At 37.3% G+C, this 16,133-nt stretch overlaps 1 protein-coding gene and 2 pseudogenes across 1 annotated transcript; all 3 read left to right on the forward strand.

Annotated features, from left to right (window-relative positions):
* Positions 1-1,154: 1,154 nt before the first annotated feature.
* LOC148193732 (uncharacterized) lies at positions 1,155-4,960 on the forward strand. Its single transcript, XM_088098237.1, has 4 exons — positions 1,155-1,432; positions 2,243-2,671; positions 3,245-3,484; positions 4,678-4,960. The coding sequence occupies exons 1-3, from the start codon at positions 1,322-1,324 to the stop codon at positions 3,437-3,439; spliced, it is 735 nt and encodes a 244-aa protein (XP_087954363.1). The 5' UTR covers positions 1,155-1,321; the 3' UTR covers positions 3,440-3,484; positions 4,678-4,960.
* A 487-nt stretch (positions 4,961-5,447) lies between these two features.
* Positions 5,448-8,255, forward strand: LOC148193733 (uncharacterized; annotated as a pseudogene).
* A 2,844-nt stretch (positions 8,256-11,099) lies between these two features.
* On the forward strand, positions 11,100-13,505 carry LOC148193734 (heat shock 70 kDa protein 4-like; annotated as a pseudogene).
* Positions 13,506-16,133: the final 2,628 nt, after the last annotated feature.

A 16,133-nucleotide genomic window follows, 5' to 3' on the forward strand; every position in this document is an offset into this window, starting at 1 on the left:
AAAATGCAATTAATTTAAGTTTACTGTATAATGTGATTATCTTCTTTATGTTACATTCTGAAAGTAATTTTACCTTGAAAGTAATATAATCTTACGAATGTTGTTTATATAATTGAAAACTAATGGAAAGGAGTATTTAAACATGAGCAATAGTAGCGAAGCAATGAGTACTTATTTAACAATAACTTATCATTACACCAAAATATTTACCAATTAATTATTATAAACAAAATATGACAACAATTTTTTTCTTAAGCATATATGTTTTATACAATTAAGTTAATAATTTGATTTTATTATAAACTCAGTAAAATAATTACTTCAAAACAATATTTGATTTTTTTTTTATTACTAAATAAGTTTATAAATTTATTATAGTTACAAAATATATTAACAAAATGTTGATATTAATTGTATTGAACAATTTATTCAAATCCTTAAAAATAATTTTAATTTCTCCAAAGATATAAATATTAACTATTTTAATTAATTCATATCTTTTGTTCATAATTTTTCTATTTTTGTGTAGGTTAGTGTCCATAAGAAATTATTTATTTTGTAATCTTTTTTCGTTTATAGCATATAAACATGATGCATAATTTTAATAGTTTTATTTTTATGAAATTAAATTAGAGGAAATAGTAAATTTTATAAATTTATTTTTTAAAATAAGTAAAATTTCTATTTTTTTAAGTATAAATATGTTAAAAATTTCATATGAAATATCTATAATTAGAATAACAAAAAAAATAAATTTTAAGTAACTAAATTTGATTAAATGATGAAAGATGCTACCAAATTAAGATAGCACGTGCAGCTCAACAATATAGGTTTTTAGGGGTTGAATGCGTTATAAAATAGTAAGGATAAAATTTTAATGAAAGTGCTGGAATCAAAAGCTTGTAATTTATCTACAGAGGGTGCCGCCGTCGATGTATATTTTTCGGGCATGACGCTATGCTGGTCAAAATATTTAACAGTTTGATAAAGATAAAATTAAATAATTGAACTAAAAGAAAAATACTTTATACAATAAACCAGTTAATAAAGTATAAATTAATAAAAATCAACATTGTTTTACATATTTTTAATCTTTTTCACACTTTTCTAAAAATTATTTTTTCTAAATACAGCATGAATGATGTTATCTCTAGTTTTTAGTTCACAAGAACAGACCTAGAAATGTTCCTTGTATGGTTACTCCACTATGCTGCTATTATCGTAGTTGACACCACAGCAAAACCCACTTGTTGAATTGCAATCCCCTTTCAAAAGGGTATTCGGATTTGGTTTCAAATTTTCATCTTTCAACTACGCAAACATGTCTCTCCCCTCTTCCTCTCACCTTCTATCTACTACTGCTTCTTCTCGTTTCCAACCCTTGATCCTCAACAGCACCGTCTCTATCGAACCTTCCTTTCTGGGTTTCAAGGTACTCTTTTCAACATTTTTTCTTACAATATATTCTCGCTTTCTCTTGGGCAATTGTTCGTATTCTGTTGTTATCTGAAACCAAAATGTTGTCAAGGATACTTTAAGTTAATATAATAGTAATTTTTGCAACGTGACAAATCAAATGCGGAATGTAAGATGTATTATTCATTTATTAAATGATTACAGTTTCTAGGCCACGGAATTTTGGATTTTGCTACTTATGGATAATGCATCGCTCAATCTGTAAATTGCCTGTTATCATTTGTTTTTCGAGATTTTTAGTAGAATGAGTGCGTGTTTGGGTAAATAGCTTAATTAAGGCATTATTGAAGGAGTGTTTATCGTTGGAGCATGTGTGTATAAGTTGTTCCTACAATTAAAAATGAAATTAGATTGAAATATTTTATATAAACCGTAAGCTGTTTTCACAAGTTATCTTAGAAATCTTATTGGAATAAGTTGGAAATATCATAAGCACTTCCAAATGTTTGCACAAGTTCTTATACCTTTAGATAGTTCAAATAAGTTGTGATCAAGATATTCCAAATGGACCCTAAATAAATCGTGTACTATCTCAGTGTAAATGTCTTTTTACACTATCATCCAATTACAGACCACCATGTATGGCAAATTCATTGACTATTGTAATACCTGCTTCAAAAGGGATTCAATAGATAACTTTTTATTGTTTGATAGTGTAAAAACATCTCTATTGGTAGTGCTTGCCTGTTAAACACTTTTGAATCTTTGACTAAGGTCTGGTTACTGGCTTCATAAGTTAAAATTTCCCCTATCTGCTGTTGCACAGGGTACACCATGTTTTGATGAGAAGCACAATTGCTGCTTAAGTGTTAAACCATTTGGTGTATCTCAGAAGAGAGTTACCACGATCTCCTGTTCTATGAATATGTCTGCACAACAATCAGATGATCATGGGAAAATGAAGCTTGAGCAGTTAATAGACAAAGCACGAAAGCTTTGGGACAGTTCTCCTGAGCCAGTGAAGATTTTCCCCTGGAACAAAGCTCTGGACAACTTCATTCAACTTATTCTTGATCTTATTTTGGTTGTTGTCAAATACCTAGCCGTGCCTGTATTCGCAGTTACCTCACTGAGTGAAATGTCCTACTGTGCACATGAAAGGAAGCTATTTCTGGTTCCTATTCCAGTTCTCTTTGGAGTTGCTGTTGCTGGGATTCTTAAAGCCACTGCCCTTGAGTTATCTCCACATCTAAAGGTATGGTCATTGGTTATTCACCATTTTATAATCTAGATATCCGAGAGATTTGTTGGGTGTAGTATTAAGCTGTGTATTAAGCATTCCTAACAGTTGTGATGCTTGAGCTCCATAGGCTCTTTATTTTCTTCTATTCACTCTGTAAAACATTTTCAATTGCCTCATTATCTCTCTATTTTGAATTTCTAACAACAGGGCATGATCCTTTTGGATTAGTTAATCTCACTGCACTTGATGACTTTTCTTTGGGGATTTATCAGTGTACAAAATGGTGACTACCGTAGACGTTTACTAATTTTAAAATTCCAGCTTGCAAAAAGAATTCAGGATGAATACGATGATATATTTCAAAACTAGATGCCTTGTTTTCCAGACGTTTTCCATGATTTCTAGGAGCCAATCTGTTACGGACTTTTCTGTTATTTATATTTTGAGATGATTTTTATTGGTCATAATAGAGCAAGATATGTGAAACTTAGTCTGGTGGTCTACCCTTCCTATTTACTGTATTGCAGTCTATGTCTTGTTTGATTTCACCCTTTTACCATAGCTTATTACTAGTCTTGTTTTCAGGATGCAGAAGTTCCATGGCATTTAATTGCTATTGCAATTTTGTTCACATTAATCAAATTGCCAGGGCCATATTACCCTTACTGGGGACGTATAATCATTCCTCATTTTGCAAATGGGGTTCTTTTGAGGACTCTATGGTTTGCAATATTGTGGTATAGAAGACCAAAAGCAATGAAAATGCCGGGTTCTAGTTAGTTATCCTCGAGTTATGGTACTAGCTCGCAGAGTTACTCAGTTTTTGTAAGTATTATTAAATCCTACAACTTACTAAATCCAATACATATGTGAAATGTGATTCTTGGGAATTCGAATGAGGTGTAATGTGTTTCTTTGCTTTATGAGTAAATGCTATATTATGGGAATTTAACCATGTGGAAATGCTCGGGTCAAATTCAAGTTTAGTTTTATCAAGCTACAGCTCCATTTTAATAACTATTTTAAGTTTTGCTCTCTTTTTTGTTGGTTAAATCAATTTTTAAGTTCCTATAGTTTCACTGATTTTTTAAACTGGTTATTATAATTTAAAATTATGTAATTGGCCCCCATACCACCATATTTTCAAATAAGTCTTCACCTCACCAGCAGTTATTATCTTGTTCTAAACTACAATGATCTATTTGAAAGCATTTAGATAATTCAATTTGTATTTGTCAAATAGTTTTTTGAGTTTTCAAATGTGTCCCTAGTTCAGCAAAAGTTAGCAGCTTTTACTGAGGACTGACTACTTTGAAAAAAACTTGAAAATATAGGACCCTAGATATGACTTAGTTCAAATTTAATGTAACTACAGGGATTATTATTGAGTGAGTTGATCTTTTTCTTCCCTTTACAACTTTTAAGTGTTAACCTATGTTATGAGAGTTGCCATAACTTTATAAGCATTTTGGTACCACTTTGACATCAAATTAATAGTCCAAAAGATTCGCCGAAAAACAAAAGTAGTCCAAAGGCTTCTATGTACCAGAACATGTCAGCCAATGGATGAATTAATTAAGGAACGATCTTGTGCTGCTAATGTTTCCAAAAATCTTTTATTGAGCAATATATAAAATTTTAATTTATGTATTTATATAAATAGTCCCCAATCAGATTGTAGTTTGCAGTTGTTTCATTTCGCTTGCTTTACTTGGGATCTAACCATTCAACATTTGTAACATTATCTTTCAAGAGTAAAACTGATTTCCCAGAACATGTTACTGTTAGAAGATTGTTTGGTGAATCAGACCCCGTGAGAATGTTGTGTGATAATAGTCCTTGTAACAATTAACCAATATATTCAAGTTTGCTTATATGAGTCCTGCAATTCAAAATGGAAGTACTTTGATAGTTTAACATCTTGTACAGGCTGACTTTAGTTGTTAATTCAACAGTATTTTGTATCAAAATGCTCTTATTGATGAATGGATCATTGACTTTTGCTTACTCTTATACAGGATACCAGATTTTTGCTAGTGAAGACGCCAGTGGCATTAAGCAATGCATTTAGATTTTTACTACATTTAGATTTCACTTTGTTGAGAAATAATGTAAGTGCTGTAGTTAGTGACTATAGTTTGTCTTGGAATGATAGATATGGTTGTGTTGGATACCCCATATTAATAGTTGTAGCTGATACATATCAAGAAAATAGATGGCAATGGTGGCTTCACTTTTGGTATAAGAAAAAAAATTCTTAACCTTTGCAAGAGAAATATCAAAAGGATTGGTTGAGTGGAATGGCACATCGTTGTATTTGATGGGGATTTCTTGTAGGTGACATGGTCTACATGTCTTTCTGGAGTACATAAATGGTGGTCTCCAAATATTAGAACTGAATTCGTGCATAAACTAGTGAACAAATTGTGTTCTTAAACATTTTTATTGGATGAAATTTATAAGAAATTGTTGAAATTTGAAGGTTTCACAACTTTTTTAACGGTCTTTTCCTGGTTTTGTAATTTTTAATAAATTTTAATCAATAAAAAAGAAGTATTTAAGCAATGTATTATGTATTATAGAATGTGCTTTAGCACTTCTCATATTTTATTTGTAATCATATAAGTAATGTGATAGAGGAATAAAAGTGTATGTTAGGAGAAATAAAGGCGGGAAAGGAAGTTAAGAGGGAAAGTCTGTTAGAAGTTTGTTAGAGGGGCAAGATAGTATAAATAGTAGTAGAATAAGTGGAGAGGGGTTTTTTATCAGATATTTTACTCTTGGGAAATTAGACTGGACATTTTCCAGTGGAGGAAGGGAGGCTTCCTTGGGATTCTTACTTGTCATTCTGTTCGACATACTTTACAGAATTAATGAATTACTCATACATTTATTTTCTTGGTTATTGTTTGAGTGTTGTGAGAAGGGAGAATTATCTGTTACGGCTCTTTGCCTAAAAGAACCTAACAGATTTGGTCCGACCTGCCGGATCCAGATCGGAGGAGTTGCGCGATGGAGAACAAGATGAATGCACTGGAGGAAAGGTGGGAAGGAAAGTTCGAGTCCATGGAAGCCATGTTGGAAGAGATTCGAGAGGAGATGAGAGGAAGGGCTCGAGACGGGAATCGCGACCGTGGAAGACGATTGGGGAAACACGAGAGAAAAAGGAACCAGGGAAGGAGTTCGGAGGGCAGTCATTCGGTTAATGGAAGTCGAGAGACGGAGGAGGACGAATCGGAGGATGAATCGGAGGAAGAAAGGGCGGATGTACAGAAGAGTTGGATGAAGAGAGTGGAATTACCCACTTTCGAAGGGATCGATCCGACGGGATGGATTGCGAGAGCAGAGAAGTTTTTTGAAATACAGAGTGTAACTGAAAAGGAGAAGATGAAACTGGTGTACATTTGCATGGAGGGAGAAGCGAACTACTGGTTTCGTTTTTGGCGGAAGAAAGTTAAGAAACATACCTGGGCGACGTTAACGGAGGCGATGGTCAGGAGATTTGGAGGTAGACACCGGGGAACGATCTTCGAAAAATTAGCGGCAGTGAGACAACGAGAATCGGTGGCGGAATATGTTCGGGAGTTCGAAATCCTGGTGGCTCAAGCGGATGGCGTGACGGAGGAACAGTTGCTGGGGTATTTCTTTGCGGGACTCCAAGAGGAATTAAGGGATCTTGTCCGACCATACGACCCTCGCGATTTATTAACCGCAATGGAGAGGGCACGAGACGTAGAACAATCGGGGCTGATATCGAGGGTGATCAAAGGAGGCGCGGGGAGTAAAGGAGGACCAACGTGGGGAAAATACGCTGTCAGTGGGGGAACAGTGGCTAGCACGGAGATCTATCGGGGGCCATCGGAGGGACGCACAAGCAGCAATGGAGGTATGGGTCAGAAGAAAGAGGCAACGACCAGAACCGCCGGTTCGAAAGTCGAAAGTACGTCCGGTGGTGGCGGGTCGAATCGCGGAGTGCGAACACTGCCATATTCGGAATATCTCAAAAGGAGGGAGGAGGGCCGTTGCTTTCACTGTGGCGGACCGTATAGTCCCGGGCATCGCTGCGCAGAGAGGAGTTTTAAGGTGTTGATTATGGGAGCCGATGACGACGAGGAGGATGCGGAGACGATGGAAGAAGCAGAACAGTGTTGCATGGAGCTGTCGGTCTATTCAGCCGGGGGGGTGACGCAATCCAACACCATGAAGATGGCTGGATGGGTTCGAGAGCGGAGGATCATCGTATTAATCGACAGCGGGGCGAGTCATAATTTTATCTCAGCTCACTTGGTCGACGAACTGAGGTTAGAGAAAGAGGAGACGCCACCCTATCGGGTATGTTTGGGAGATGGCCAGAGAAAGGAGACACAAGGGTGTTGCAAAGGGCTGTCGGTGGCGTTGGAGGGAGCGGAAGTGCGAGAGGATTTCTACATATTTGATTTAGGTGGAGTGGATGTAGTGTTGGGAGTGGCGTGGTTAGCAAAATTGGGAGAGATAAGGGTGGATTGGAAGAAGATGACATTGAAGTATGGGTCAGCAGATGCTGAGGTGGTGTTAAGGGGGGACAGCACATTAATGAAAAAATTAATTACCCCTGAAATGTTGCAAAAGGAAGCTGAGATAGAGACAGTGGCGGTGGTATGGAGTATGTATAAAGCTGAAACAGCAGAGGGACAGCTAAGGGAAGAAGACTTAACCATCATGCAAAAACAAAATTTAGAGGAAATTTTGCAGGAATTCGAGGTAGTGTTTCGAGGAAGTGCAGGGACTTCCTCCTGTCAGGCGGGTTGATCACCAGATAACCCTTAAAGAAGGCACCGAACCTGTAAACGTAAGACCGTATAGATATCCTCATCTGATGAAAGCTGAAATAGAAAAACAGGTACAGGAGATGATGGGCTTGGGCATTATCAGGCCCAGTAACAGCCCATATTCTAGCCCGGTTATTTTAGTTAAAAAAAAAGATGGGAGCTGGCGTTTCTGTATTGATTACAGAGCTTTAAACAAAGTTACCATCCCAAACAAATACCCCATACCCGTGATTGAAGAATTATTAGATGAACTTCATGGAGCAGATTTTTTTTCCAAGGTGGACCTTAAATCGGGGTACCATCAAATACGGATGAAGGAAGACGATGTCCCAAAAACAGCGTTTCGGACTCATGTGGGACATTACGAATTCCTCGTAATGCCCTTCGGCCTCACAAACGCTCCGGCCACTTTCCAGGATATGATGAATTCACTGTTGAGACCTTTCTTGAGGAAGAGTGTGTTGGTCTTTTTTGACGACATCCTTGTGTACAGCAAATCGTGGGAAGCTCATGAAGATCACCTCAGACACGTGATGGAGGTGTTGCGGCAACATAGGCTATTTGCAAACAAGAAAAAATGCGAATTTGGTAAGAGACAGATTCGCTATTTGGGTCATCTGATATCAAAGCAAGGAGTTGAGATGGATGGTGAGAAGGTGTCAGCGGTGACTGATTGGCCAGCGCCCAGATGTATCAAAGAGCTGAGAGGTTTCTTAGGACTCACCGGTTACTATAGAAGATTTGTAAAGATTATGGGAAGATCGCGAGACCTCTCACAGATCTCTTAAAAAAGGGGAAGTTTGAGTGGACGGAAATGGGGGAGGCAGCCATGCAAGCATTGAAGAAGGCAGTCACTACTGCTCCTGTACTAGCTTTGCCTGATTTTTCACAGGCGTTTCAAGTGGAATGTGATGCTTCCGGGAAAGGAATAGGAGCGGTATTGTCACAAAACAAGAAGCCCATAGCTTATTACAGCAAGACATTGTCAGAAGGTTCATTGGGCAAATCGGTGTATGAGAAGGAGTTGATGGCACTGGTGCTAGCCATTCAACACTGGCGTCCGTATTTACTGGGAAGACGTTTCAGTGTATTTACAGACCAAAAAAGCCTGAAACATTTGTTGGAGCAACGCATAACCACTCAAAACCAGCAGAACTGGTTAGCAAAACTCATGGGGTATGAGTTTGATATCTATTATAGAACGGGAGCTTCAAACAGAGTGGCCGATGGATTATCTAGAAAAGGTGAAGATGGGGGAGAAGGGGATAAGATGCTGCAAGGTATATCCAGGCCATATTGGCCTGATTTTCAAGAGCTTTTGGAGGAAGTAGAGAATGATGAAGGACTGAAAAAAATAATGGAAGAGATAAAACAAGATCCTGACTCCCATCCCGCTTACACCATGGAGAACGAGAGATTACATTTTAAAGGACGGCTCGTGCTTTCAGAGAAGTCTGAATGGATACCCAAGCTTTTAGCAGAATTCCATGATTCGACTATAGGGGGCCATTCAGGGGTATATCGAACATATAGGAGACTCGCTCAGGCTTTTCACTGGAGGGGTATGAAGAAGAGGGTGACCGATTATGTAGCTGCTTGTTTGATCTGTCAGCAACACAAATATATGGCATCATCTCCCCAGGGGCTTCTACAACCATTGCCAATTCCCAAGGCAATATGGGAAGAAGTAAGTATGGATTTTGTGGTTAAATTGCCAAAATCTCAGGGGTTCGACACGATACTGGTAGTGGTGGACAGGTTGAGCAAATATGGGCACTTTATCCCCATCAAGCATCCTTATACAGCAAAGGTAATTGCAGAAATTTTCGTAAGAGAGGTGGTGCGATTGCACGGGATACCCGTATCAATTGTTAGTGACCGGGATCCTCTCTTCATTAGCATTTTTTGGAAGGAGCTGTTTCGAATTCAGGGCACCAAATTGAGAATGAGTACTGCCTACCATCCGGAAACGGATGGCCAAACTGAGGTATTGAATAGGATATTGGAGACCTATTTACGGTGTTTCTGTTCAGAACAACCGAAGGCATGGAACACCGTGTTAGCATGGGCTGAATACTGGTATAATACCAGCTATCAAGGAGCAGCAAAATGCACTCCTTTTGAGACGGTTTATGGCAGAGCCCCACCTACACTAAACAGATTCATTCCAGGAGAAACGGTGGTAGAAGCGGTGGCACAGGACTTACAAACGAGAGATGAAGCTCTCAAGCAATTGCAACATCATTTGGCTAGAGCGCAAGAACGGATGGTGCAGTATGCGAATAGAAAGAGGAAGGAGTCTAGTGTGAAAGAAGGAGATTGGGTCTTCCTTAAGATAAGGCCCCATAGACAAGTGTCAATGCCAACCAAGTTGCATCCCAAACTGTCTGCTCGTTATTACGGACCTTTCTTGGTTGAAAAACAAGTGGGTCCAGTGGCTTTTAAATTGCAGCTGCCAGAAACAGCCAGAATACACCCGATCTTTCATGTGTCACAATTGAAGAAAGCTGTAGGGGAGAATAAGGTGGAAGGAGAATTGCCGGAAGAATTACAGGTGCAAGGTCCATTATACAGACCTTTGAAGGTATTGCAGAGGCGAGACAAAGATCAACAAGGAGAAAAGGGTGTCCCAAGTTCTGATCCAGTGGCAGGAGGGTGGAGTAGAAGGAGCAACTTGGGAAGAGGAACGGTACATCAAGCACCAGTTTCCGGATTTCAACCTTGAGGACAAGGTTGCTGAGATGGAGGGGGGTATTGATAGAGGAATAAAAGTGTATGTTAGGAGAAATAAAGGCGGGAAAGGAAGTTAAGAGGGAAAGTCTGTTAGAAGTTTGTTAGAGGGGCAAGATAGTATAAATAGTAGTAGAATAAGTGGAGAGGGGTTTTTTATCAGATATTTTACTCTTGGGAAATTAGACTGGACATTTTCCAGTGGAGGAAGGGAGGCTTCCTTGGGATTCTTACTTGTCATTCTGTTCGACATACTTTACAGAATTAATGAATTACTCATACATTTATTTTCTTGGTTATTGTTTGAGTGTTGTGAGAAGGGAGAATTATCTGTTACGGCTCTTTGCCTAAAAGAACCTAACATAATGATAATCCAATTTTCATCCGTCCTTTTTCACACAGAAAAGATGGATCATTTAACAATCTACTTGGTAAAATAATTATTTTTAAAAAGTAAGTTTTTGTATTTGTAAATAAAAATAGATTTTGAAAGATAATGCTAAGTAGGTGTAAAAGATATATAAGTGTCAAAATATAATTGTTCTTTTCAAATATACATTAGCATTAATTAAAAGATAAATATTATATCTGAATTTATTTTATCTTGAATAATCTTTTTAAAGAGTTTTCTTCTTGCTATTACCTCAACGTGCATGGTTAATAATTAGTTTCGGATATGCATTACCATTTTTATAATAAATCTTAAATGATAATAGAGGTTTAAAAATCCAATCAACCTTTTAAATACTGATAGTAATAATAAGATATTTAAGCTATTTATTGCTAGCATTACAACGGTAGAGAGAATGGAAAATATCGAAAGAATATGTACAGCCGTATACCACCATACCTAATAAATATTAGAAGGAAAATTTAACGAAACAAGCTATTCGGTTATCACAGTATGACTGAAAAGCTTTCAGTGTTTTGGTTTTCCTAATTTCATACAGATGCACGGTGCACGAAGAGACCCTATTAATAGGAATAATTAAGTTGTGACTTCTGGTTGCTAAGCAGGTTGTGAAAACAAGATGCACAATGTATATAGTTTAAGTATAAATATTAAACACTAACATCAATCCAAGTGTTTGAATTGAGTTTTTGAGTTCTATACTCTTCACTCAGCTGATATAGTATGGGCAAAGAAGATAAGAAATTTGCCGTAGGAATCGACCTTGGTACAACATATTCCTGCGTTGCAGTTTGGCTGGAGCAACACAGCAGAGTGGAGATAATCCACAATCAGCAAGGCAATAAAACTACACCTTCTTTTGTTGCCTTTACAGACAAACATAGATTAATTGGTGAAGCTGCTCGGATTCAGTCTGTCACCAATCCAGAAAACACTGTTTTTGGTATGATTTCATTCTCTCCTGAGTTGTTTTGGATGTCCACGTAAACTAGAGATAAAGATCAATTTATATAGTATAAAAATGGATATAAACATTACTTTACAAATTGGTTTTCTGAGATTGAATTAACAAGTCACTTATTCTTTACGTGAGTTTTTGGGATGTCCTTTACAATTACTTGTTATTTAAATTCTAAACAACTATACTGAAATAAGACACTAACGGTTGCTTTTATGATTTCTCTACTGACTTTTACATACAATTGATGTCTTTCCACTATTGCAGATGCGAAGAGGTTGATTGGTAGGAAATTCAGTGATCCCTTTATTCAAAAAGATAAAATGTTATGGCCATTCAAGGTTGTTGCAGGTGCTAACGACAAGCCTATGATCGTGGTTAAATACAAGGGTCAGGAGAAGTTCCTCTGTGCCGAAGAAATCTCATCTATGGTTCTCATGCAGATGCGGGAGATTGCCGAGGCGTACTTGGAAACACCAGTGAAGAATGTTGTTGTCACAGTGCCTGCTTATTTCAATGACTCTCAACGTAAAGCCACCAAAGATGCCGGTACCATTGCTGGTCTCAATGTTATGAGGATAATCAATGAGCCAACTGCTGCAGCTATTGCATATGGCCTTGACAAGAAGACTAACTGTGTTGGGGAGCGAAATGTTTTCCTTTTTGATCTTGGTGGTGGTACTTTTGATGTGTCTCTCGTCACAATTCAGAACAAGGTCTTCCAAGTTAGGGCTACCGCTGGAAACACTCATCTTGGAGGAGGAGATTTTGACAATCGAATGGTGAACTACTTTGTGAAGGAGTTCAACAGTAAGAACAAGGTAGATATTAGTGGGAACCCGAGAGCCCTAAGGAGGTTGAGAACTGCATGTGAGAGGGCAAAAAGGATACTGTCATATGATATCACCACAGATATTGAGTTAGATGCGTTATTTAAGGGCATTGACTTCTGCTTTTCAATCACTCGTGCAAAGTTTGAGGAAATTAATCTGGAGCTCTTTGAAGAATGTATGGAGACAGTTGATAGATGTCTTGGGTATGCTAAGATGGACAAGAGCAGTGTAGACGATGTTGTGCTTGTTGGTGGTTCTTCCAGGATTCCAAAAGTGCAGGAACTACTGCGTGACTTCTTTGATGGAAAGGATCTGTGCAAGAGCATCAACCCTGATGAGGCTGTCGCTCATGGTGCAGCTGTTCAGGCTGCTTTGCTGAATGAAGGTATGAAGAATGTTCCAAACTTGGAGCTACTGGATGTTACACCTCTATCCCTTGGTATAAGCGCAAGGCCAGATGTCATGAGTGTGGTCATTCCCAGGAACACTACCATTCCCGTGAGCAAGACAAAAGTATTCCACACAACAATCGATAACGAATATAGCGCGTCGATTAAAGTTTATGAGGGTGAGAGAGCAAGAGCCAGTGATAACAATTTGTTAGGTTCTTTTGTTCTTTCTGGATTTCCTCCTGCTCCTCGTGGCCATCCTTTGGATGTATTCTTTGCCATAGATTCAAATGGTATGTTAACTGTTTCAGCTGAGGAAAAAACCACTGGAAATAAGAATGAGATTATCATAACCAATGACAAAGAGAGACTGTCTCCTGAAGAAATTATGAGAATGATTCAAGAAGCTGAGAATTTTCGGGCGGCAGATAAGAAATTCCTCAGAAAGTCCAAAGCAATTAATTCTTTGGATAACTACGTTTACAAGATGAATAATGCTTTGAAAAAGAAAGATATGATTTCTAAACTTAGCTCATCGACAAGGTTGAGTATTTGTTTGGCAATTCAGAAGGGTACAAAAATTGCTGGATGGTAAAAATCAGAATGAGGAAGCATATGTATTTGAGGATTATCTGAAGAAGCTTGAGAGCCTCTATGAAAATATAATAGGCAAGAATGGGTAGAAGCTTTTCCAATTTAGTGTTTTGCTGTGCTGATTTGCCTCCTGCTATGTGATGAAAACAAACTTTTATGATTGATTTGGTATCTCAACCTTAATTAACATAGCTTTTGTTGATTTTGCTCAATCTGCGTCTGATTGACCCTTTGGCTCATACCATGCATACCGATTGCTTATTTTTGTGTTGCCCTCGGTGCATCTCTTCTGTTGTTCATTTGCATAGTACGTGAAAATAGAAAACAATTTTCTGTTGTAATTTTTTTAAATTTGTTCACTTAGAAAACAGTATTTTTCCCTTGGCAATAATTAAGCTTCCATTTTAACATTGATCTAAATAGGATCCTTTCAAGTAACTCTAAGCCGGATTTAAGTCTTACAAATTAAAAAAGATATGATTGAAAAGACCTTATCAAAATTAGTTAATCAAGTTTTTCAGTAAAGAATAATTACTGACAAATATTAATAAATACTTTCCACTGGACTGAACTTCAATGATTCCAGTCATTTGGCAATTCTACACAAGAAAGCTGTTATACGGCTATCTCTGTCTATGAACAAATTAAGCACAAATTCATCAAATTTTTCCAACCATAAACACCAAACGTAAAATAAACATCGAATAAAGTTTTACTATTTTACAATATGATCCCATTAATGAAGTATAGTAATATAGTGATAAAGTTTACTGAGAACTTTAGAAGAGTGGAACCGAAACCTGTATAGATACCAGAAATGAAAGATAAGATCGGATCATTGAAGATCATAAAATACAAGCAGAGTGGATCCTGAGAATATAAGATTTTAATCATAGAATCCTTCCCCTTCATATGTGAAATATTTTTCTTATACACACTCTTACAATCTCACTGAACAATCCACTGTATCTGTTATAAATTGATGAGAGAGTAGTGTGAATTTTGAAAAACTAAGTTTTACTTCTACTCTCCAAAACCGAACAGCCATTTGAAAAACTCCATTTATTTTCCACTCAAATGGAGTTTTTAGTGTGTTTTTAATGGTGATGACATAATACAATTTTCATTCTCACAGATGGATCATTTAACAATCTACTTGGTAAAATAATAATTTAAAAAAGTAAACTTTTGTTTTTACAAATAAAAATAGATTTTGAAAGATAATGCTAAGTAAGTGTAAAAAATATTTAAGTGTCAAAATGTAATTGTTCTTTTCAAATACACATTACTGTTAATTAAAAGATAAATATTATAGCTGAATTTATTTTATCTTGAATAATCTTTTTGAAGAGTTTCTTTGTCACGCCCCATTAATTATTCTGCTTAGTCACCTCTCTGCTTCCATTAATGCGCCATGCCACGCAATTCATGCATTAAAAATCCACTGAGAACGAGCCCTGCATGCACGCCACTTGTCAATTTGGAAACTTCTGAAGTCAGTGGGGGGTGCAGGTGTCGTCTAGAGGGACGCTCGTCCGTATGACAGGGATTTGAACAAAAGTAACTTTCTGGAAAATCTCCACTCTCTACGCGCACCTCTTCCTTTCAAACTCAGACTTTTCCTTTTCTCCTCCATCTCTCTAGAACTCTGATCTTTCTCTCTTCTGCAACTCACCATTCTCTGCTCCGTTCACCTTTCAGCATCGTAAGGACATTCCCTGCCCGAGAGCTCATATGACCGAAACAACTTACAGTTCTGGTAAGTTCACTTGGACATCATTCTGGAGTTCCTGCAAAATGGTTCAGTTGCAGGAAATGGTGTAGACTAAGCCCTTCATTCTCTTTTGGTTATTTTAGTTGAAGAGTTTAAGAGGAACCTTGAGAATAGAAAGCCACCTTTGGACGAGTAGAAACAACTCACTTTTAGGAAGTTCACTACAATCCGGGTAAGGGAAGCTTATTAGAATTTAATTCGCATGATTTTTGTACTGCATGTGCGTTATGTGATGTTGGAAAATATGAATTTATGATATTGAACTTTTGAGTTTATGAATATGATTCTGATATGATATGAGAAAACGATGCATGTATGTACTGGAAATTATATGCTGGGTGTATGAATGTTCTGTAAAAGTTGTATGTGGTACGATTTTGATATTTGATGTTAGTATATGATTTTGATTAAAAGCTTGAGAAGTATGGAAAATACCATAGTATGATTGATTAAATGACTGTAAGTTTATACTGGAAAATGAGTTACTGTAAGGGAGAAATTGAAAATGAGATGTATATGAAAATGAACGTTCGTTATCGATACGGTCATTGACCGTACGGTATTCATAGTAAAATTCTTTGAAGTAGTCGAACCCTGTCATTTGGAAAGGATTTCCTTTTGAGGACGAACGCCCTCTTATATAGCTTTACGTTGTGCTTTCAGCCAGACGTAAACATCATGAGTGTTGTGTAGGAATTGAGAAGCCTGATAATAGCCCTTTAAACTTTTAGTCAAATTATTAAAACAGAGACTTTAAATATCTCCTCTTATATAAATCCCAATTTTATATGAATTTGAATTCATCTAAGAGCCTCGATATAAAAACGTACGTCCTAAGTGTCGCTCGGTCTTAGACCGAACGCTCGTCCCAAAGAGTAAGTGATAAGTAGCGCTCGGTCTGATACCGAACGCTCGTCCAAATGTGTATGTGGAAAAAGAACGCTCGGTCATATACCGAACGTTCGTTCCTTCTTTA

The sequence above is a fragment of the Vigna umbellata genome, chromosome 9, assembly GCF_029865625.1.
Source record: "Vigna umbellata cultivar VRB3 chromosome 9, Vumbellata_1.0, whole genome shotgun sequence".
NCBI lineage: Eukaryota > Viridiplantae > Streptophyta > Magnoliopsida > Fabales > Fabaceae > Vigna > Vigna umbellata.

Excerpts from the sequence above, each read along its gene's own strand:
- LOC148193732 (XM_088098237.1), top strand. The coding sequence starts at position 1,322 with ATGTCTCTCCCCTCTTCCTCTCACCTTCTATCTACTACTGCTTCTTCT. Across the intron at positions 1,433-2,242 it reads CTTCCTTTCTGGGTTTCAAG|GGTACACCATGTTTTGATGA; the intron begins GTACTCTTTTCA and ends GCTGTTGCACAG. Across the intron at positions 2,672-3,244 it reads AGTTATCTCCACATCTAAAG|GATGCAGAAGTTCCATGGCA; the intron begins GTATGGTCATTG and ends TCTTGTTTTCAG.